This window comes from Festucalex cinctus, chromosome 5 (assembly GCF_051991245.1).
Source record: "Festucalex cinctus isolate MCC-2025b chromosome 5, RoL_Fcin_1.0, whole genome shotgun sequence".
Taxonomy (NCBI): domain Eukaryota; kingdom Metazoa; phylum Chordata; class Actinopteri; order Syngnathiformes; family Syngnathidae; genus Festucalex; species Festucalex cinctus.
The window spans coordinates 31,896,417-31,920,939 of NC_135415.1; the positions used below are offsets into that span (position 1 = coordinate 31,896,417).

Consider the following 24,523-nt stretch of genomic DNA (forward strand, 5'->3'; position numbering starts at 1 on the left):
TACCAAAAAATAAATAAAAGGCTGAGATAGCAGTAGGAACCAACTGAGAAGGGAAAGCTTTTTTGCTGTTATCTGTCACCACTGCCTGCCATTATTTCGACACTAGTTAAATTGATTTAAATTTACTGAATGTAAAGCCATTCATTTAAAAATCAGTTATCTATTAACATTATTACATTTAATGGCGTGTCCTCTCCAGGTCGGGGGTGAGATCCTGCCCCAAGTGGAGGAGTTCAAGTATCTTGGTGTCTTGTTCACGAGTGAGGGCAGGATGGAGCGGGAGATCGGTGCAGCGTCTGCAGTGATGCGGACTCTGTATCGGCCCGTCGTGGTGAAGAAAGAGCTGAGCCAAAAGGCGAAGCTCTCCATTTACCGGTCGATCTATGTTCCAACCCTCACCTATGGTGACGAGCTGTGGGTGGTGACCGAAAGAACGAGATCCCGGATACAAGCGGCCCAAATGAGTTTCCTCCGCAGGGTGTCCGGGCTCTCCCCGAGACATAGGGTGAGAAGCTCGCTCATCCGGGAGGGACTCAGAGTCGAGCCGCTGCTCCTCCGCGTAGAGAAGGAGCCAGCTGAGGTGGCTCGGGCATCTGGTTCGGATGCCTCCTGATCGCCTCGCTGGGGAGGTGTTCCGGGCATGTCCCACCGGCGGGAGGCCCCGGGGACGACGACCCAGGACACGCTGGAGAGACGTCTGTCTCTCGGCTGGCCTGGGAACGCCTTGGGATCCCGCCGGAGGAGCTGGTCGAAGTGGCTGGGGAGTGGGAGCTCTGGGTTTCCCTCCTAAAGCTGCTGCCCCCGCGACCCGACCTCAGATAAGCGGAAGAAGATGGATGGATGGATTATTACATTTATTCAGAAAACCCAAATGCAATATCACATTTTCATTTTAGAATATGGTGATTATCGACACAGATTGAATATAATATAATATAATATAATATAATATAATATAACATAATATAATATAATATAATATAATATAATATAATATAATATATCACCACAGTAACATTGTTAGCGGTAATATTGCTTGTAGCTAACTAGTTAACTAAACTTTTTGTGCCCATGAGCGGAGGGGTTAGTGACCGACACGGCAGATGTGCCACATCCAATATGGCGGACGTACTAACGTACGATAACACTACAGTCAACAAGCTCAATGTGGCCGCAATATATATATGTCTATGCTCAAGCTGCTTAACACAAGTTGTTCACATATGCAAGAAGAAACGCCACAACTGCGAGAACATGCAGTTTAAACATAACGTACAAATAAATAAATACAAATAAATTTTCTTGACCGCTTATTCCTCACAAGGGTCGCGGGGGGTGCTGGCGCCTATCTCAGCTGGCTCTGGGCAGTAGGCGAGGGACACCCTGGACTGGTTGCCAGCCAATCGCAGGGCACACAGAGACAAACTACCATCCACACTCACAAGCACACCGACGGGACAATTCGGAGCGCCCAATTAACCTGCCATGCATGTCTTTGGAATGTGGGAGGAGACCGGAGTACCCGGAGAAGACCCACGCGGGCACGGGGAGAACATGCAAACTCCACCCAGGAAGGTCCGAGCCTGGACTCGAACCGGAGACCTCAGAACTGGGAAGCGGACGTGCTAACCACTCGACTACCGTGCCGCCCCGATTTGTGATTAATCAAAAAAAATAATGTATTCCGGTACAGTAACTAGTTACATGGAAATACAAGTAGCAATAACAATATTCATTTAATTTGATTATTCTCATGTGTCTATATGTGGAATGTAACTTTGGAATTGACTGAATAATGGCCTGCAACAATGTCCAAACATACATCAGTTTAAAAGAAATTTAAAATAAGTATTTTTGAGAAGTATAAGAAGGAAGAAGGGCTTGATTAATAGGTGTGGAAAATAATGGTTATATTATGGGAAATGCTTTGGTTACAATATAGTGGTGATGTCATTATTATATTACTATTGCTGTTATGTAAAAGCCTATATGGTATATTACTTATTTTATATATATATATAAAATTCTGACCATACCATACCCTTCCCTCCTCCACTGTGTGAATCTACACTTTTCAGCCACTGAGGGAAAAAAAAAAAACATAATTTGGAAGAGGGATTATTTTATTGTTACGGGTATTGCTAGACTTTGACTAAAATGTGATGTGCATGTGTAGTGGGGAGATGCACTGCTCAGTGGGAGACGAGACAGTGTGGACTGTGTGTGTCATAGTTTGTGTTTTGTTTGGTTTCCTTGTGACCCCCTTTGTTGTTGTTTTATCATGTCCGCGTGTGCTTGCTTTCCCGGTCCCGAGTGTCACCCAATCAGCTCCCTCAGTCACCTGTGTCTTGTTGTCCCAGCTTTCGTTCAGTCCTTGTCGGTTTGTTGTCCTGTCATAAGCCTTGCCAATTGCCATGTCTTGTTGTTGCTCTTAATCAAGTGTAGCACCTCCGCTTGCTCCCATTTGCGTTTGTCAAACATGACGGTGAGGGATGCCGTCAAGTCAAGCGCTTGCAAAGACAAACATTGGTCATCAACTGAAAATTGGTCATGCGAAGCAAAGGAACAGTTAAACCAGGGGTGGCAAACTGTGGTCCTCGAGGGCCGGTGTCCTGCAGGTTTTGCATATTTCCCTACTCGAAGTGCAGCTGGTTCCAATTAACAGGCTCGTTATCAGGTTTCTGCAGAGCTTGCTGATGAGCTGATCATGAATCAGCTGTGTTGAAGAAGAGAAATATCCAAAACCACTGCGGCCCTCGAGGACCGGATCTCGCCACCCCTGAGTTAAACTGTAAACTCTGGATGGTTGTTCATTAACTCGGAAAAAAAAAAAAAGATCACTGTGGAGTTGGCCACTTTTTTTTTTTTTTACTCACTACTGCCACCTTTGGCCTAAAGTGTAAAGCCGGGTTCATGCAGCGGGAGAAGTAGCCCAATTTGAGTGCTGAATTTCCCCTCCTGACAATCATAACGACACGTTGACATCACAAAGACAATTTTAACAGTTAATCCCGTCTTGTGTTGAGAGCGATCTCGGTCGCTTGGAAAGGTCGTTTGGGCCGCTCCGATTTCAAATTGGGAACATTCAACATGTTGTTTTGCACCATGTTTGGTGTGCCCCGAGGACAAACGAGTTCGCAGCCGGTTGACAAGAGAGCAAGGTGGGGAATCCAAAATGAGAAGAGTCATGGCGCAACAGAAAGTCCGTGCTTGTGCTGTTTACACTCCTTAAAACAACGCCTTTACTTTTAATGTCTTTTTTTTTCCTGATAAAAACAAACCACGAAGTATCGTGACTGGTCCTCCACGTTTGTTTACTCTCGAGAGGTTTTGCGAGATTTCCCGTCTAACCAGGAAACATTCATGAATGAAATCGGTTCGTGTGTGATGTGTTGATTGTGCCGTGTGGCTGCACACCACACACGGTACGCTCAAAACTGTTACTCCCCTGTTTGGTTTTGCTTTTCTTGTCAAAGTTTGTAAGTCAGCCAACAATTTGAAATCTTGCCGTGCGCGCTGTGTGAAGCTCGTGCATGGCGCCACTCCACCCTTCACCCACCCAAGAAACTGTGGCGTGCTTGGGGCGCCACTCCACACGAGCGTTCCAGGGCAAGCCTGGCCCTTTAAGTGTTGCAGTGCCGCACTTTGGCACTGGGGGGCGGTGTCGGTCCAGGGATTGAATGGGACCTGTGGAGCTCGGCTTAAAAAAAGAAATACAATTCTAACATTTCTGGAGCTGTAAAATACATTTTGTGCGAAAGCAATGAAAAGAAAACATGCCTGTTCAGTCTCTTCTACCACGTTTTAAGAGGTCATAGGGGAAGAGGATTTGAAGATACATACATGCTGATTAAAAAAAAAAAAAAGAAGAAGAAAAAGTCAGGGCGCGTTGTAATCATTTGGGCATTGGTGGAGCATGCATGATGTAGAAAATGCTTTAATATTCCCTTTTTGAACTGCACGATGCATCTTTGATTGAGCACTCTCGGGCACCTGTAACCTCGTTCTCCCGCTAAGGAGATTCTTTGGCTACATTTGACAAGAAAATGAAAAATCAGGATCAATTTCATTTTATGAGGGTTGTGTATCATCTCTGCCCTCTGTCCAGTAAGTGTAATTTATTCAGACAGACGGCGAGATGTTACGCTAATGTTACGCTTTTACATTGCGAAATGAACATTCCCTTAATGAGTAATGACTGAGATGCTCATTTTACTGAGACTTCCAAATGAGGGGGTGAGGGTGGGGCCGAATAAGAAATGATCTGACGTTGATGTAATTTACACGTTTCGCCAGCAAGGGGCGCTAATGTTGTTTTGATGTACTCCACTGGTGTTCTCCTGTTTTCAGGTGCTGCTATTCGAGCACTTCCGCTTTCAGGCACAGGAATTCGTGGCCAGCATGACGTCACTTATCCTGCATTTCTGGCTTATTTTTCACCGGCAGCGACGAGTCGCGGAGTGTAATTCCACACGGACGCGGCTTTTCGCAGTATGCAACGTGTGTAAAAGGACACCAACGACGCTCGCCCAATTGAGCAGATGGAAAGCACAGAAGGTGAGGATTTAGTTCAGGTTCAAGATGCCGAGAGATGATTTATTGCTAAAGCACGAACGCGTGTGAACGTTTGACACCGACGCAGCGTTGTTTAACCGGATCGACTCTCAAGTGCTAACTCGCAGCAGTCTACTTGAACAAACGGGATTTCTTTATTGCAGGTACAGACGAGTGTTACTGTGTGGGATGTGGAACGAGAGTCCATGAGCCGTCCCGCATGAAGGTCTTGCAGGATACTTGGCACGGCGCCTGCTTCCAGTAAGTCTCCCAGGTCGGGTCGGGACATCATACGCGTCTTGCTTGTGCTTGCTTGGCATGAAATGAAAGCTTCGTTTTGCACTGACTTTGACTCGATGCTCCTTCTTGGTCTACACGTCACTGTTTTGGTTTAGCCACAAATCGCCTTGACGATAATGCCAGAAGTTGTGTCATAGATGAAACACGAGTGGGGTTTGTTATATTGTGAACGTTTGAACTGACGTTACTGCAAAATAGCCAGTGGCGGATGAGGATCTGTACTTGAGCTTAGCTTTGAGTCCAGACTGGTCCATGTTGAAGTGGCAGTTGTAGATGACATGTGATAGTTTCATGGGGAGATGCAACAGTGAGACTTTATACATGTCAACAGAAGCAGTTTGCATTTTGGAGCTGTCTCCCGTTGTGAGATAGGTTGCCTCCGTTCATCAGAAAGTTATGACCTTTGCCTACCAAACGTGTGTGACAATTCATAATTGACTACTGTAGTATTTGGGAATATGTCCATGTGGCAAGGAATGGCATCATTGCAGTGAAACCTTAATGGTGGAGCTTTGTTTTTTCTTCTTGTTTTGTTTTTTAAATGTAACCGCAGAATGACATTTTCAACCGTTTTTTTTATTTGGCTCTTGAGGACATCTAGATTTTCCAAATCTGGAAGTCTAATAAGCGCACACTGTCCAACCCCAGATTTGCGTCTTGCCAAAGGTTGCCTCTTCAAGAGCGCGCACTCAAGGCAGCCTGTCCTCGTTCCTCTCACTGCTGCATTGCTTACCAGTGAAAAGCTCCTGCTGCTGCTTCATCACAATTCACGTTGTCATGTTGTCTGTAACTTCTCCACTTTCGCTGATAACGCTAACGCTAACGCTAGCTAAGATGTGTGTGGTGGCTGCAGTGTCACTTACCTACCGTAAATGGGCAGCATTGGACTTAACTGTTGGAATGGCACCATTGTGACAGTCATGACACACTTTATTGTAGGTTTGCAAACGAATTAGATGGACATCGCAAAGCAAGCCGAACGTCCTTTGCGTGCTGGTTGTTGTCCACACTCTGCCAGGAACGGACCACCTCCACCTTGTCTCACATTCTTACATGCTGATGTCACTTTGCTTCCAGTCAATGTGGCAGTGTTGAGGCCGATACGTAGCAGCGCCCTCCCGCGCTACGTCTGCATTTCCTCAGCAGCGATTCCCAGAGGCGAGTCTGCTGTCTCAGACGTCGGCGGCGCAAAAAACTTTTGTTTTGTTGCTGCAAAGGAAGCTTGCCAGTTCTTTTGTTTCTCATTGGGAATATGTGGAAGAGCTTTTGTTGTTGTTGTTGTTGCTACTTCCAACGAGGAGGTTTTCCTGCATGTGTGTTTGTGTTTTAATGTCCTGTTTTTACTTTTTGATTGAGCAATATGCATATTTTGGTCTTGTGAAAATATGTGAGAGAACTCGCATACGGGCCATGCCAAAATCAAGCCGCCTAAAATGGAGGATGAATCAGTCAAATGAATCAATCGTGGGAAGTTGAGCTCGTACGCCATAACCGAGCCAGCGCATTATTGTCCTCAATACAACGCTGGCATAGAATCATAACATACAAAAAAGGTTGTGTGGCTCCAGAAGAAACTCTCAACCAGATTTGGGCTTTTCCAGATTTTATGCTTGTGCCTCTCTTAGTGCTCAAGTTTCCTCCCATTGACTGTTATTCTGTGCACACCACAAAGGGCCAACTCGAGGCCTGAGAAGCAGATCCGGACCACCACATCATTTTACGTAACTCATGAAAGCAAATTTTACAAGTAGCTACTTCATGTTTCTTGCTCAAATGTGTTTCAGAATTGCAATTGACTTCATTAAATGTAGTTATTGCAAACATTTCCTGCAAGCAAATCCCTGTTGAAAATGACTTGGACAAAGTTGATAACTAGTATTTGGCTTGACTTCTTATTTTGGGAATGCTGAAAGCATTTTTATTCTCCTCACTTTTTGTTTTTGAAACAACTTCCACATAATACTTCTGATTTACACCGTTCAAATTTCAACTTGCTTCAAAAATTCACGTCTCCCGAGGTATATATCGTCTGATTGCACATTCCTTACAGAACTCACACAATTGAATGTTAAATATCAACGCTTCCCCATTCATTTTCAATGGGGCTGACATTGAACTTTTTCACGTCCCACTTTCAATGCATACAACTGATCATCATTACCAGATCTCTGACGGTCTCCATGGAGAACCCGGATTCAAACCCCACTTGGGGCTTATTTTGCTACATTTGATGGTTTGATACCAACTGACTATCTTATCAGGAAATGGATTATAATTTCGCTGCAGATATAAATCCCACTTTAGACAGATTGCAGTTCAAGTTTTCTTATTATTCATTTATCTTTTAATTTCAAGTAAAACTTGGCAATTTTCACATCATTTATCTTTTAATTTACTTCATAAGCATTCAGCTATTATAGCGTTCAACTTTCAGCATTCCCACACAGAAATTGCACTTAGTCTTGTTTCAAAGCTAGTAATTAACTAGTGACTAAGAGATTATACAATAAATTTATGTGGTTTCACAGTCGGCCCTCGGGGGGAGATCATAACCGTTGATATATATTTGAAGTGACACATACCCAATAAAAAATGACTGCTTACATTCATTGTACACATCAACAAAATCCATTTTCACATTTTAAAATGTTAATAAGCTTTCAAAGTTATGTTTTGTTTTGCACACTGCCCTTTAAAGGGGGCAAACAACCGCGTGAGACAGACTGTAAATAAATGACGCTTGCGCAAATCCGCCGCTGGCTCATCCTAAGTGTAGCCATATGTGTGCACGGAAACAATAAAGAATGCGGATCTACAGAAAAACCACAACCATTTCTGCAGTGGAGGGGGAAAAAAGGCAATTGGACCTGAAGTCCAGGTCTTCCTGACCGAAGACTCCAGTAGGAACAGCTAACACCAAGTGCTTGACTTGACACAAAGTCAAACCTTAAATATTGCCAACTTGTTTTGAATCCAGCCTTGTGAATATTGTCAGCACAAAATTGTGTAATATCACAGCGCTGACTACAAATAGCACTGAAGGTTAAGGAAATGTGTCTTTGCTAGATTTTTATTTTTTTTTAGTTTCTTGGCAGTCAATTCTTTTATCGGCGGAGAGCCCGTTTATTTCCCTTGGTGCAATTTTCAGAAAAATGCATTTGTGGGAGGGGCGGCAAAGTCGGAGGTATGTGGCCTGTGCCCGTGAAAAATCTGCAAAACCTCTGCCAGTGGCAGCCATTTTGTTTTGCTGTTGCCATTGACTCTATTCTGTCTACAGCAGGAGAATGATTTGTAGGGTTGATTAAGTGTGGGGAAGAAAGCTGTGCTGATTGTCGCACCAATAACGTGACGTTTTGAGGTGGAGACATTGTGACCACGTGGGGCCGGCCGCTTTGTCATATTTTGTCACATTGGAAGCAGCCTGAATGCGGTGAGATGTTTGGATGAGGAGATTCTGTCACCAGTGGCAATCCGTGTCGTCACAGTTTGAGACCCATTTCTGCAATGCTCCAAGATGGCAACGCTTGCCCTCGTCTGGTTGTCACGTCGGACTTCTTCAACTGTAGCTTAACCGCCATCTTCTCTGACTGACGTGCGGTGCGCGCACTCACGGTGGACAATGAGGCACTCTGAAGTGGCCGCACCAGCTGGAAGCCCCGAGTGGCACACTTTTGTCAAGTTGGAAAAAACACCTTTTCTCTGCATGCACACTCACAAGCGACAACGAGGCGCTCTAAAAAAGCCACATTTATTCCCACAAGTGTGTGCATGTAGCTTTCCATCGGTGATGTCATATTGCCAGTTGAGACCGCAAACTCGACTCAACAGGGCCTCGAGTAATTGCAGCCAAGTAGTTGATCACATTTCACCACAATTTTCTCTTCCTTGTTGATCAGCTTATTCAGCTTCATTTAAATGTGTCTACTGATAGCTGACGCTCTGATTTCTTGACTTGGATTGATCGTTAAATGACCACCTTTTTAATATCGCATAGCCTACAGTATTTCTGTCCCAAATTGAAATCATAAGTCACTTGTATGTATGCACACGAGACTAAACTGGATGAAATCAAGCCGTTTCCTGTTATACGAATAGAAACGTCATTTTATCACTCATCGCACGCAAGTTGTTATGCAGAACATTTGCAACAATCGAGGTAAGAATCCCGTGAAAGGTGAAACAATCCCTCTCAATGCCCTCGACGTCAAAACGAAAGGTCGCGCTACCGACCGCGCCGTAATCCAAAGAAAAGAAAACGCTCCAGCGGGAATGTGGCTTCAAGGAAATCAGGAATGTTTACTCGGCAGTGTTTTTACAGGCTGCGCCGATTCATTGTTTCATCGGAGAACCACCTGAGTTTGTTCTGAACACCTCCCAGGTGCAGAATAAGGATGGATTGAAGGATTTTTTTTGAATGGGCTGTAAGTGTCACACAGTTTAATAATGCAGTGTTCTATAATACCAATTTAATGGATTATCATTAGTTAAAAAGACATTTTTAACCACCACCTTGGATGTGCTAAAAATCGATTCATTTAGTAGTATTTGGTAAATTTCCCCCATAATTTGCTCATGCAAATAACTTTAATTTCCAAGGTTGGCAAAAATTTGGTGACTTTGGTGAACGTCCTTGCAAATAGTGTTAATTTTGTCTGCCATTTTTAAATTTAGTCTCAGTTTTAGTCCAATTTCAGTCAGCCTTGTTAGTTTTCATCACAGTTAGTCAACCTCATCCCATTTTAGTTTAGTCCATTTTTAGTCGTTTATAAATCGAATATTTTGGTCCAAGAAAACGTCATTTTATTCGTCTAGTTTTAGTCAACAAAAAGTGTCAACGTTTTAGTTTAGTTTTAGTCAGGACAACCATTTTACCCCTGTGTGTGTGTGTGTGTGTGTGTGTGTGTGTGTGTGTGTGTGTGTGTGTTATATATACATTTTATTTTATTTTTGTCAGCAGATCATATTGAACCCTTTTGCATCTAAAACTATTTCACATCAAATGTTCTCATCTTTTTGATGCAAAACTCAACAGTGGCTACTGGCTACTATCCGTGCTATGAGCTAGCAAGTTAGCCAGCATTAGTCCGCAGTCCCATGTAACATTATTTTTGGAACGTTATAGCCGTTGGATTAATATGTTAAGTTATAACTATAAATGACTTTTTTTTTTTTTTTTTTTTTACCTTTCAGAATAGCAGGGACAAGATTTTACAAAATGATATATATAATAAAATGTCCATCGATTTTAGTCCAGTTTTTATCACGTGAAGGACATTTTCGTCTCGTCTTCATTAGTTGACGAAAATTTAGTTTCGTCCCAGTTCTTGTTTATGAATGAGGGTTTTTAGTCAAGTCTATTGTAGTTTTAGTTTGGTGAAAAACGTGTGTTGACGGAATTATTTTTGTTTCGTTTTTTCAAAACAAAATGCGCTGTTTTCTGGGGTTGCATCATGTGCAAGTGTGATCCAAAGTTTCACTCTAATGGACCTTGGGATTTCATTCAGCACTTTTGGGTCCGATCTTGATGAGGCGCTGAAATGATTTCCACAACTTGCTTCACTTGTGTCCATTCTTAGCATTTGCAGCAGTTGCTTTGCACTCATTCTCTGTCCTAACGTAAGACGCAGACACGTTGAAGACGCAGGTGGACCTTCTCCACGTTTGTCTCCACAGTGCAGATGCGGACATGGTTGACATTTGCGTTGTGTTAAAAGGAGGCACTCGGCTTTGATTTCCTTCCTGGTTGTGTCATGATAGCCTTTTACCACAAAATTATTGTCGCCTGCTCGATGCCACAACTGACTAGTTTTCCACCACGGGAATTTATGCCAAAAAGCGGTCAAATGCTCAGTCATGAAAATGTCATGAACCTCCATCATCTTCACTGTACTACAGCAAGCGACATGAGGCAAGGAAAGGACGCTTGAATGCACCATTTCTGGTCTACATCAGATTTATCATGTCATGCGGCATACTTGCAAAGGTTCCATAGAAACGGGACGAGTCAATCAGAGATCAGTTTGAAAAACGCAGACGTATCATTTGTGGAAGAATGTTTCCAGAATCGGACATGAATGCAATTACAGAAGCTTGAAGAACCAAAGTCGAAACGGCTTCAGTCGCCGAATCGGACCGCTCTGCAGTCGATTGTTCTCCGGCATCCAAAGCCGCAGCCCAGTTTTGCTCAACCGGTAAATCTTGTTGAACGGATGTTCCCAGTCTGCACTCATTTGCATTTTCAAGATTTGGCCCTAAGTTTGTTTCTATTACGTCAGCCGACGATGCAACTTCCACTCATGAATTTTTCTACATTTGATTTGAGGCCTGGCTTGCGCTACTGCACTACTCGGTGACCAAGCGTTGGATTTATCTTGGATTACAAAAGATTTACACCTTTGACCGAAAGGCTAATGTGGTGACCCAGATAAGGAGGCGCCCTATAAACAGCCCGTTAGTTCCACTGACTTGAAATCACAATCGTGTCAACAACGGGAGACTTCCTTATCAACTATTGCGTCATCACTGACAGCACTATACAGTTAAGCATTTTGCTATGTCAATATCTCAGCAACAGTTTGAAGGCCACAAGGTTGGCAGCAACTCCTCCCACCTGCGCACGTTTTCTGTTTCATGACAAATAGTTTTTTGGGGGCTTGGAAAGCATTTGCAGACGCAAGCCAAAGTCTGACCCGACCTGTTTGTGTCCTCGCAGGTGCTCGGTGTGCTGTGACCACCTGACGAACTGGTATTATGAGAAGGATGGCAAGTTGTACTGTCGCAAACACTACTGGGAGAACTTTGGGGAGCTGTGTCACGGATGCGCTCTGCTCATGACCGGACCTGCAATGGTAAATCTGACATCCGTCCACCGGGCTTGATGAACTTCGAGTTGCAACTCTTTAAGATTTGACACCAACTCTTGTCATCTTATTGTAACTTGATTACTCTTGATGCTTTGTGTTCATTTTTATTCGGATAATGGATTTAAATAACATGTAAAGCAAGTCAAAGTAGTTTGTAAACATAAAGAAAGAAAGAAAAGGCTCTTTTGTTGCAATATGACAAATGCAGGACGTATTGTTTTGGAAACATTTTCAGTATTTAAATTTCAAGGACTTTAGCTAAAAGGACAACACAAAATGTCCTTCCTTCATACTGACATCTACGCGGCGTTTCCTTATTTTGTCGTGACTGGCAACTGGAACTACAATTAAAATTCTGCGCCAGTCAACTCGTGACTTAGTGGGCACTCGCCTGGAAGGTGATTGGTAAAAATACTGCTCTGTATATTGTTATTCGTTTCTTTATGAATGTGTTTTTTACTATGTTTAGAATTACTTGCAGTTAGTCAGGAGCTGTCAACAATCGTTTTTGTTTCACGTGTTTGAAGAATGGAACAGTTACTCTGAGTGTTAGTGTGAGTCTGGTAATGCCGATAACAATATTTTCGATGGCAAAACAAAAAGAAAACTTTGTGAAAAGAAAGAAAAGCGGGGCAAGGACCACACACAGTGCAGAACTCGCAGCCAAAAGCCAAAAGCCGGCAGCCGAGGCATCGCGTTAAAATAACCAACCTTACTCTAATCATGGTGAAATCGGCGTTCGCATCAGGCTAAGAATATATGGCTCCAGTGATTAACCAATCAGAGAGCTTCATGGCAAAACAAGGCTAGCAAGGCCCAAATAACATCAAGCCGGCATCTCCAGTCTGATGCTTGCGCACTCGTACTCGTCGTCGGTGACTTTCATGTTGCTCCCCTTTCATTTATTTCCAGCTTCACACATGTGCAGCAAGAACATCAAAAAACTCAAATGGCAACGTAATGAGCTGTTGTTTGTTTTAAGTATGATTGTGTTATTCAGATTATTATTATTTTTTTTTCAATGTTGTATGTACAACATTGTTACAGCTTCTGTTCTTGTTCAAGTGCTCTAGAAATAGTCGAGTACCCGTAACAAGGTCCACTTGTAGTCTGTTTCCCTCTTCTACTAGTTGTTATTGTGTGTAAAGTGTACAAGTAAAACTGTATTCCGTCTTCCAGTGCGCTTTGCCACCATCAAACAAGAGCCAACAATCCCCCTCTAATTAGATAATACCAGAACGCCCGCAGAGCGTGTCAAAGAACTCCGTGTTCCCGTTTCTCCCGTCCACTTTGGATGAATGCGAACACGCGTTCCACACGGGACCATTTTTGCGCTGATTCCGTTGACAGACCAGCGATACTTTTACATGGGCTGCAGCCGTCCGTCAACGCCATTTGGGAAGTGTTTGCCCCCCTTGAGGCCTCATTTCTGCACCAAAGTTCTCCACAGTTGACCTACTCCGGTACACAGAAGGTACTTTGGGGGCCCAAACAGTCTCCTGTAGTGAAGAGTCGAATACATTTGAAATGTACAATTTGAGGGGTTTTGTTGGCTTTTTTTTTTTTTTTTGGAGAAGTATGACAGCCTCAAGAACTGTTGAACTTACTTGTTGCTGTGCTGTCGAAGCCTGAGGCAAGTTGTGAGCGCGTCTCGTTCTTGGCAAGTGAACGAATGCCGACATCCTCGGCACCGACTCACAGCTCTACTCACGTTTGTCTTTTCTTTTTTTTTTTTTTTTAGTCATTTTTTCAATGATATTTTCATTTACAGTGGTGAAACTAATGAATGTGGTTGGAGGGAAAGGAGCAAACTTGGATTGCTCATGCAAACAGATGGAACGGAAGATGATCTGCAGGCTGTATTGCCTGCGCCAAATATGCAAAATTGTCATGCGGTTTAATTAGCGCAGTCTGGGAGGTGTAATATGCAAATACATAAATGTGATGGGCGATTTTGTGTCTTTTGATGGCGTGTCTGAAAGGCAGGCAGGCAGGCAGGAATGCATTTTGCGTAATTGTGATGAGGACGAGATGAGACACAGACACAAAAGACCTTTTGTGATCACATGTTGAAATGCCAAAGAATGATCACAACAACACAATCGTGGCCCTTCTTACGATCTAAGGTGACTGCCAGTCACAAGAAGGAGTCATGCCGTATTATCTATGACAAAAGGACTTTCAGCAATGCATTTCCTGCCATCTGGGTTATTTCAACACACTGTGGGAATTGTTTGGTGCTGGCCTCTCCCTGAGCACTTTTTCAGGTACTGTCCCAAGTTTCCAATGCAATGTGACGCAGGAACGGCACTTAAATCAATTAAATTCATTAGAAATCAATTATTCAAGTTCAATCAGACAAAAGACTTTTTTTTTTTTTCTTTTTTTTTTAATGCGTTGGCTGGCTTCAGCAAAATAGTCGGAACGGTAACTCAATAATCGTTTGTTTGTCTTCCAATTCCGTCACTTGAAACGGGCCAAAAGCATATTCAGGTAGACAAAATGAAGACGTGAAATGCTGCTAATGGGAAGAAAAGCTGATGCCAGTTGAGTACCGAGATTGTCAGTCTGCTTTCTTGGATGGATTGAAATGCAGTTTTAAACTTTCCACTGAATGTCTCTTAATGCGACCATTGAACAACCATATTTCATATTCAGACATGAAAGCACGACTTCTCCTGCTCGGGCATGCGACCATCTTCCTTTTCCGAGTGTACGCGGAAGCATGAGCTCATCTTGCATGAGAGCAAAGAACACTCCAGACAGACAGACAGACAGACAACAGCGGGAACAAGACGGCGCACGCTACCCGATCACTTTCAGGGTTGAAAAACGAGACGCGGCGTCTCAGTTGGTCACGTGTAGGTGACATCATGGCAGATTCCAGACCGGCTGAAAGGCGCACAGGTGTTGCGGAGCCCGTGTCAACAATGACGGCAGGAAGTGCCTAAGACGGAGAAACTCGTCTTTAATAGGAGGGAGCTCAACATTGTGTTTGTGATTCCAGGTGGCCGGAGAACACAAGTATCATCCCGAGTGCTTCGTGTGTCTCGGCTGCAAGGTGGTGATCGAGGACGGCCACACGTACGCCTTGGTGGAGCGCTCCAAACTCTACTGGTAAGTCACAAGATGGCCGATGCGTACCGCGACAGCTGTTTCTGCTACTCCTCGTTTAGTCACAAAAAATTCGGACTGCACTGGAATTACAACCCGCTTTATTTCTGTATATGGGCCATTGACGCATAGCCAATTTGGGACTTTTATTCTGAAAAACGTTGCTTTTTCACACTCTTGTTAGCATAAACATGGAAAATAATGTTAAACTAATAGAAATATGGCTGCATATATTTGTCATTTCATAACCATTCATAACATTGAGTTCAAATTTAAAAAGATGTACTGTACAGTCATAAAACTTTGTGTTGAGGTCATTTTTCTGCCAGTAGATGGCATAATTGCATTTGTAAGACATTGGTGACAGCTCTGTGCATTTTTCTTTTCCTATTAACATGGAGTCATTTGTGAAATTCTGACCATTTTGAAAATGATGAAATATATATATATATACATTCTTGTTCCCTCTATTACTGCTGTTGACATGATGTGCAATTCAGCGTCATGAAAAGAAACTTTGTCAATTGACTTCCCATCTGGCATTTCAACTCAAATTCGAAAAGATGGAAAAACAAATTCGTGCTGTCAGCCTCAATAAGCACATTTGGCGCGTTTCCACACCGAAGCGGCAATTTTTGTTGATTATTCGTGTCTCCACGGGACTTGGAACCCTTTCGACAGCGCCGGTCGTCGGGGGACTAGCGGGGCCGTGACGTCACCTGTCGTCTGATTGGCCGACACCTCAAGCACACGCCCATTTCCTTGTTTTAAGCGAGAGAGGAAGAAGCGCCCGCCGGTCTTCGCCAGTCATAAAAAAACAGTATACAGTACACAATTTCTATAATAATGTTTGACAACAACGCTTAACAATAGTTACAATTGAAAAGGTACTTGTGGATGTATTTGTAATGTTTGTGATTTAAAAAAAACATCGCGAGGCTGCTGGTGTGTTCACTTGAATGAGAAGCTCCAGCGGCACAAATAACCCAAATAGCGAGCCAGTCGCGAATCGCAATATTTCATCCACGGTGCTCTATATTAAAATTGTAAATATGGTTCAATGTTGGCGCCACTCGGCAAATGTTATTTTAGATCCGCGTGCAATGCGGAAGTGCAAGTTTGGCGTGGACGCTAGAAATGTTGCCGCCTTGCGCCAGTCGGAAAGGAAAACGGGCGGTGGCGGTCTGGTGCGCTCGCGTGAGGTTTGGCGCGGGAAGGAGGGAAAAGCGGCAATTGAGATGCTCTTCAAGAAGACTTTTCTCTCGCTCTCAAGAACTCCGAGGCCGTTTTTGAATGGGAAAATGTCAAGACGAAAAGTAGTAAGGCTCGGCGTTAAGTTCCAACATTTCCAATCTGGCGTGTGATTTGACATGCCTGCTTTGCCGTGTGTTGTTATCATTGTGGATACGACAGTGAAACGTTATCTGTAGTTGTATGTATTGATCTGTACAAAACCAAGATATCGCGACGTCAGTTCCTCACCACGGTGGCAATACGTCATTGTCAGTTGAAAGAAAACGATTGTGCGTGTTTTCCGAACAACGGATTGAGTTGAAAGTCCTTCTTGAGCGCGCGTCATCTCGCCGCCTCTGCTCTTGTGCGCAGCGGCAAGTGCTACAAGCAGGTGATCCTGGCGCCCATGTTGGAAAAGCGCTCGCATGACTCCATCCTGGACTCGCTGCCCCACACCGTCACGCTCGTCTCGATGCCCTCGGCGGCCAACGGCAAGAGAGGCTTGTCCGTGGCCGTTGTGCGGGACGCCGACGGCGAAGCCGCCACCGTCCAAGTCAAAGAGTGAGGATGGACAGACTTTGGAGTTTTGCTTTTGAGTTTCTCTCATGCTGTTGTGTCACCACCAGGGTCAGAGGGATGCTGATCAGTCCCGAGGTGCGGAACGCCATCCACGTGGGAGACCGGATCCTTGAGATGAACGGCGTTCCGGTGGCGGCGCTGCTGGAGGAGGAGGTGCTTTGCTTTTGCCGTCGTCTTCCCGTCCAATCCGGGCTGGACGGAAATCGCACTTGGCGGCGTCCTTTCATCTCGCCGCAGCCGCAGCAGAAATTCCTTTTGCTCTTTTCGGGCACCGACTTGGCAATTTTGACATTCCATTCATTCCGCAATCAGGAATGAATTCTTCAGCAGGGAAGGACGGCATGAGAAATGACTGCAGTGCTTTGCGACCGACCGCGTTCTCATCGTCCTTACGACATCAAAAAACAAAACAATCTTCTCACTATTCGCACCCTTTAGACTCGGGATGTTTCAGATCGATACCAGCACGAGTAGTCGCCGATGCCAAGTACGGATACAACTAGTATTTGATACATAAAATTTCCCCACCAAATAACTAAACTGAAAGATGATTTTCAAGAAAAACCTGTATACAGGATCCCAATGTAGCAATTTTTTCCCCTTAAAATTGCATGAAATTAATGGCAATGTTCTATTCTTCTAATTTCCCCAATTGATTCGCAAGATTCGATTTAGATTTTTCCCGATTTGATTCACTTCAGCATTAAATATCACGGACATTAAATTCCAAATGAAATTTTGCAGAGGAAGTAACTGCTTAAATAATTTAGCGTCATAATCACGTGTTACACAAACATTGCCATCAGCAAGGATGAGATGAAAATATTTTCATCATTCCCATTCAATGATTGTAAATATAAATTCAAAAGATTTCGAACTGTCTTTCATAAATGTAAGAACATATTTTTAAATTCATGTGAACAGTAATGTCAAGAAAACGGTAAAATACACACACAAAAAACAAACAAACTCGGCCTTTCAAATGTAATTTTCATATAAATTTATGGAAAAAGAGATATTAAAATAATCGATTGATCATTTTATGAATCTATATCAGGCTCAAAGGAAAATCGATTCAATATTGATTATTCCATTTTTTTTTTTTTTTTTTTTTAACCCAGTTGTAATTTTTTGGATTTGTAGTTTCGAGTTCCTGATCGTATAATGCCCACAAGAGGTATCGGCCATTGTCACGAGTACCAATACCTCGAAATACGGCCTCGTGTCACCTCAAGACCGATGCCTTGTATCGCCGATTCCTAATGTATGTATTATGCATATCAAATCGAGCCCAATGGCCGAGCGGAATGAAACACGTTTTCTACCGTAGCTCCATCCATCCGTTGATTTTCTATCCAAACGTGTGATTGTGTTCATCTAACACACGTGACTGCTGAGTCGCCGTGCTGTTAATAAAGTTGAACAAATTGTTTTGTTTTGTTTTGTTTTAGGTGGATGACCTGATTGATCGCACCAGTCAGACACTACAGCTGCTGATCGAATACGACCCGGTGAGGCAACGTTTGGACCGGCTCCGACTGGAATCGTCCAGGAACGTCCTGGGAGTGCCGGCGACCTCCCGCATGCGTCTGTCCTCGCCGTCAAACGCCGTCCTGGAGAGAACCGATGTGGACCGCGGCACGCTCAAGAGGAGATCCTTGAGGTCCGTCTTCAGCCAGAACCGCTCGTTGTCGCGTCTCGTTGATACGAGTGGCCATTTTGCCCGCTCGCAGGCGCAGTAACAGCATCTGCAAGTCCCCTGGGCCCAATTCCCCCGCCGAGCATCTTTTCGTGAGCCGACACATCGGACGATCCGAATCTTTGAGGGCGTCCAGTAGCTGCTCTCATCGCATCTTCAGGCCGTGTGACCTCATCCACGGCGAGGTTTTGGGGAAAGGCTTCTTTGGACAAGCTATCAAGGTCCCGCCTCCTTCCGAAGGAACAAGAAGACCCCTGCGGCTCTCCTGAAGTTGCTTTGCTTTGCTTTGTCTGTCAGGTGACTCATAAAGCCACGGGGGAGGTGATGGTGATGAAGGAGCTGCTGCGCTGTGACGAGGAGACGCAGAAAACCTTCCTCAAGGAGGTAATCGCTTGCAGGAGGCACGCCTGCGCTTCCTCGCCGACGTTCTGTGGCGACCTGTCATTTATTGGCTCTTCGGGTTCCAACAATCATCTCTTTGTTTTGGGCTGAGTTGCGCAACTGCAAATCGGCCATTTGGCCGTTTAACCCCGTCAAGCCCCACCCATGAAATATATGAAAGGAAATTTGGATTATTGGTCCTATTGAACAAACAATCTTTTGAAAATCAACTTCCACATGTGACTTTTGATTTGTGTCATATTTGATACATCCGGTCACAATGCTAAACCGACATAGCAAACGTATTAGTATTTCCATAAATCAGAAAGAACATTTTCCCACTATCCTTGACTTGACTTGATACTGCCCTCTAGTTAAGGGTGTTAAAAAAAAATCTCTTTGGCAATATATCGCAATATTACAGCGCGCAATTCTTGTATCGATTTCAGTACGAGGCCAAATCAATGTTTAAAAATAATCAACAAAAAGTCTTGCAAATGCAGTGTTGAACTTTCAGTTAAATACACTATCATACAAATCTTTGAGTGTAAACGTACAAGTTTACTGATCGGTATTTTCTAAATTTGTGTTTAAAAAAAAAAAATCACAATCATCGACTCAGGATTAATTGGCATACAATTGAATCATGATCTATGAATCGTGATATGGATCAAATCGCCAGCCTAGCACTAACAGGAAGTTAGCAAATGCTAACCGGATGTTAGCATCAACTTGGGGAGTATTTTTCCTTCAAATAACGAATATCCACACACAAATGTTGCGGGAAAACATACCCACAGATGACATAACACGACGCAAAGGCACAAATTCTTCCCAATGTGTAAAAAAACCCGAGTTCTTTGAATAGAATTCAATTCTTGCCATGGATGCACGGCACCACGCTGCCCCCAAGAGGCCAAAACGCACAGGAACAGTCAAGGCATCTTTTTTGATATACCGGTAGCTCTTTCAAACAGCCGTAGCTGTCAGTATTTCTATTATTTATTTATATATATATAGAGAGAGAGAGGAGAGAGATATGTTTAATAAATAAATGGCAGATTAATCGGTAATTGTTTTTTGTTTTTGTTTTTTTTTCCTGCCAAAAATCGGTATATCGGCCTCAAAAATTGCATCTCGGTCGGGTCCTAGTATTTAATATGTTTGCCATTCATGTTTGCTTTCTCATGAGTCAAATCTTACAATGATTTGCCTAAGATTATCCATCATCATTTATTTATTTTTATTTATTTTTCTTACCAATTTTCAGGTGAAAGTCATGCGAAGCCTGGACCATCCTCACGTGCTCAAGTTCATCGGTGTCCTGTACAAGGACAAGAGGCTGAATTTGATCACGGAGTTCATCGAAGGAGGAACCCTCAAAGACTTCATCGGAGACACGGTGAGCTTCCGTCCAAATCAATATCGCGACGTGCTCCAATGCGACTTTCAAAGGGCAAAGGTCACACGATGTCACGTGACGCAGCTCGGAGGTGAACAAATGAACGTTGACAGACGCAATGAATCTACTCTCAATTCTTGCCTAAGCTTGAAGAAGAAGAAGAAGAAGAAGAAGAAGAAGAAGAACGCTCATTGTTGTGAGAATGTCACACGCGTGATGGAAGAATAGCAAAATAGCTCAATAAACTTTCATTCCTATTCAACGGGAAGATTGTTTTTGGATAAGAATATGTTCTATGCAGCCCCTCCAAGTCTAAATATGGTCTTGAGGTTAATATTATGTTTGTGGAATATGAGTTCAGCAGCGAAATGCAGCCGTTTCTCTCCATCTCATGGGCGACCATTTTGCCGCTTGCTGTCGAGTGAAAATGACATCACAGTCGCTCAGGTAACAACCAATCAGAGCTCACCTTCGGTGAGTGACTTGGATGTCATCTTCGGTCGCACCCTGAAATGGATGGAAACGGTTGCGTTTTGCTTCATAACTCGGAATCGGAATGTCACGTTTACACTCGTGAGAGAAATGTTTCAGGTTGACTTCCACTTGAAGTGTTTTCAACCTAACATCTGAGACCAAGACGAAATCTGATATTCTTTATGGTAATAATATCAATGTTTTGCTTGTGTGATTGCACTTAACTTGTACTTGCAATATTGAGAGGGGGAAAAAATCAGAATGAGTTTGTTTTTTTCTTCTCTGAACTGTTCCTTGTTCTAACCTCCGATTTGCTTCCCTCTTAAACACGAAGAAGAACTTAGAAGAGAAGTGAGGAAGTCAAGCAGTTGACCTGAAGTCAACTCGTTCCTGTTAGAAGCTTGACGAGAGCTTAGCGGGCTGGCCGAGATGATGAAAGATAATAATTGTATTTGATTTATTTTTGTCATTTGAATGATATTCCAACTTTCTTTGACTCCGCCCTGGTCATTGCTATTTCTATTTTTTTTTCATCCGATTGGTCTTTTTCCTTTCCCAGGATCCGTTTCCATGGGAGCAAAGGGTGAGCTTTGCAAAAAGCATCGCGTCTGGCATGGTGAGTTGGCTCTTTGCACACTTGATGAGATATTATCAGTGGACTATTTGCAGCCCGTGTCATGGAAACGTAGCATGCGCTTAAAAGTACAGTGCAAAAGCAAACTGCTTATTTCAAGTCTTCATGTCTTCCTTTCAGTCTTACCTTCATTCGATGAGCATCATACACCGAGACCTCAACTCTCACAACTGCCTGGTTAAACTGGTAGGTGGCAAAAGTGCTTTCGAGTTGTCCAACACCAAAGTCGACCCCATTCTGTCGTCAGGACAACACTGTGGTGGTTGCCGACTTCGGACTGTCCCGACTCATCGTGGAAGAGAAAGTCAAGCCGTCGCCTGAAAAGAACTCGGCCAAGAAGCGGGTGTTCCGACGTAGCGACCGGAAAAAAAGGTACACCGTGGTCGGGAACCCCTACTGGATGGCCCCCGAGATGCTAAACGGTGAGTTGCGCAAGAAGCGACGGACGGAAGCGCGGCGAGAGCTTGCTCAATGGCATTTGATTGGCTTTCAGGTAAACGCTACGATGAAAAGGTGGACATTTTCTCCTTTGGAATTGTTCTTTGTGAGGTGAGAACGGCGACCAAACGAGATGAAATTTGAGCTCAAATCGATCCGTCCATGTCAATTGTGGATCCTGTCAACCAGATCATCGGAAAGGTCTACGCAGATCCAGAATGTCTCCCCAGAACTCTGGACTTCGGTCTGAATGTGGGCAAGTTCGTGGACAAGTTCCTCCCTGAAGATTGCCCGCCGGCGTTTTTCCCGCTGGCTGCGGCGTGCTGCGACCTCGCACCCGACAATCGGTGAGACACTTTTAGTGAGCGCAAATCGTCATCGGTGAAGTAGAAGAAATGCAAATATGCGCGAATCCCGCCTTCCTTCCAGACCGCCTCCATAAAAAAAAAACGGATCAAAGTCGTTAGCATCATAAAATTGGCCTTTTGTAACTCGCTAGCGATGTCATGAGATTGACAAAAATGCATTTTATTTATTATAAAAAAAATTTTTGCCTTTGCCTTTGTTACAAAACTTCACAGATTGAATGTACCAGAATTTGATTTGGAACTCATTTCTGATGAAAATGCTCATTTAAAGGCCCTAATTAGCATACACTGAGAACAAAAAGTTTCAATTCCTTTTGAAAGGGACGAACTAATAATGAAGCTCAGCTCTTCAAACTTTGACTTTCGTCATATCTTGTCATTTCAAATATACGGAACATTTGAATCATAAAAGCCGTGGCTGCCATGGCAACAGTAACCCTGTAATAGATTGACACGATTTTTCAGGAACTGCTGGCTGGATTTTGCTGAAACTTATGCCAGGGTCATGACCGTGAGGTCAAGTGTCGGTTTTGAACTGATGTAACAGCATCTAGCTTCAATACGCTGTGTGATGATGTCAGGGATTTTTCCTCTCTTTATCTAGTCAACAGCCAATCCGATCATTCCATGTCAGTCCTGTTACCCACATGTCTAGCCACAACCAATCAGAGCCATTCACTGTCTATATAAGCTGCCTGAGACGGTGTGTGTTTTTGTCAGATTATTACCTCTGTTCCTCTGTGCAACTCTCGTTGTTTCTCTTCTCGTCTCGTCTCGTCAAGTTTGTTCCACGCCTCTCGATGTGAATAAATAGTTCAAATCTGCCTTTTGGGATCCAAACTCAGCACATAACACTTGGAAAGCTGTTAAGTTTGTCTAATCAATGCTAGAGTATTTCAAAGACACTTTTGTTAGTGAAAGAAGCAAACATTACTGCGGTAGAGAAACTAAATCCATTCATGAATTGTTTTATGTTCAACGCCGGCCTGAAAACTTGGTAGGCGAGTCGGTCGTCGTGTATTTTGCTCTATCAATGTTCTGGGATTTTAGAGGTGTTTGAAGTGTAAAATACACATGAAAACAACTCTCCCAAGATGGTGGCTCATCACGTTGCTTCTCTCCCCACCCTGTGCGCTTTCCTTTGCAGTCCGCCTTTCCAGAAGCTGGAGGACTGCTTCCAAGCGCTGTCCCTCAACCAGGAGCTGGGCATCCCTCTCCCGTCCGAATTAGACGAACTCCATCAGAGTCTGAGTCGACTCCACTGGCCCAAAGACTGTTCTTCCTCCGCAGCGCCGAGCCCAGATGAGCCGCAGTCCTCCAACGCGACCTCCCCGGACCGTTCCGCCACATCGGACAGCTGCACTTAGGACCCATAGGTCCTCCATTTTGAGCCTCGTCAGCCCTGCGGCGAGACGACAACTGTGATGTGGCCACGTGGAGGCTGGAGAAAAACCTGCTGGGCCACGCGAGTTCGGAGTACAAGTGGAGGATGCGTTTCAGGACAACACTTTTATTTTATTGTCATGTTTACGGCAGAGAAATGCAAAGAAGCGTCTTGCTATGGTCTGGTTCCAAATATATTCCGAGTCAGGATGTAAAACATGCAATTGAAATTCAATGATGAGTGTTTGCCCAGCAGGGGGAGCTCTGCCTTTACGTCTGAGGAAACGTAATGCAGGCAGTAGCAGATTTTGATTTCACTGCTTCAAGGGTTGTTGCTAGGATGTTTGCACTTTTTTGTAGCAGTTTTTCCAATTGTTGCATTCATGTTTTTGTTTTTGCCAAACCACCAGCTACTAGGTCATGTTTTTCCATACACCTGCTGCTTTCATTTTCAAAAAGGGCTTGTTGAAACACTAGTCTATGATCTTAAACTGTTTTGTACAGAACTGGATTCATTTGTTATTTTCTCATTCATTTAAATGTGTGTGTGTATATATTAGTACATCTGAGGTATCTTTTTTTTTTTTTTTTTTAAGGGAAACTTTTAGATTTTAGACATTTCAATTCACTGTGGATGTTGATTTGCCATTTAATTCGCTGTTTCAGTAGCATCAAGGTACTGACAACTATTACCACTGATATTTAATAATTAGTATTTCCTAAATAAATCCCTCACACAACTGGTTAGCTCAGATATGGTCTAGTTTGATGATTGAATTCTAGCTTGTTGTGTTTGTTTTTAAGGGTAAGATACAACTTTCACAATGTGTTCAAATTTTGAGACTTTGTAGGCATATTTTACCTTCAGGAGTGATGTACTGTAATGCTCTTACTTTGTGGCTTTACGTGTTGGAGTAAAAAAAAAAAAGATAAAGCATAATTTTTGTTCCCCCCCAAAAAATCTTGCTTGTTTTAGTCACTCTTCTAGACAACTTACTGTTTTAGTTGGACTGTTGTTCTATCCACCTGCGCACTCCGTCCGCCAGGTGGCAGTAGGTGACTGTAAAGCCAGAATGGCAGCCATCTAACTGGTAGTAGAGG

General features: G+C 43.6%; 1 protein-coding gene across 5 annotated transcripts; it reads left to right on the top strand.

Annotated features, from left to right (window-relative positions):
- Window positions 1-3,025: 3,025 nt before the first annotated feature.
- limk2 (LIM domain kinase 2) lies at window positions 3,026-24,176 on the top strand. Of its 5 annotated transcripts, XM_077521546.1 has the most exons (18): window positions 3,026-3,161; window positions 4,351-4,442; window positions 4,495-4,557; window positions 4,719-4,815; window positions 11,567-11,702; window positions 14,725-14,834; window positions 16,437-16,625; window positions 16,691-16,796; window positions 18,095-18,306; window positions 18,377-18,563; window positions 18,640-18,726; window positions 19,994-20,125; window positions 21,159-21,215; window positions 21,354-21,419; window positions 21,481-21,655; window positions 21,727-21,782; window positions 21,861-22,018; window positions 23,187-24,176. In XM_077521546.1, exons 3-18 carry the CDS (start codon window positions 4,542-4,544, stop codon window positions 23,404-23,406), a joined length of 2,004 nt encoding a protein of 667 aa, XP_077377672.1. In that variant the 5' UTR covers window positions 3,026-3,161; window positions 4,351-4,442; window positions 4,495-4,541; the 3' UTR covers window positions 23,407-24,176. The 5 variants fall into 5 exon arrangements, with proteins under 5 accessions (XP_077377672.1, XP_077377674.1, XP_077377677.1 ...); XM_077521548.1 differs by lacking the exon at window positions 4,719-4,815 and having other exon boundaries at window positions 3,027-3,161; window positions 4,351-4,557; XM_077521551.1 differs by lacking the exon at window positions 11,567-11,702 and having other exon boundaries at window positions 3,028-3,161; window positions 4,351-4,557.
- Window positions 24,177-24,523: the final 347 nt, after the last annotated feature.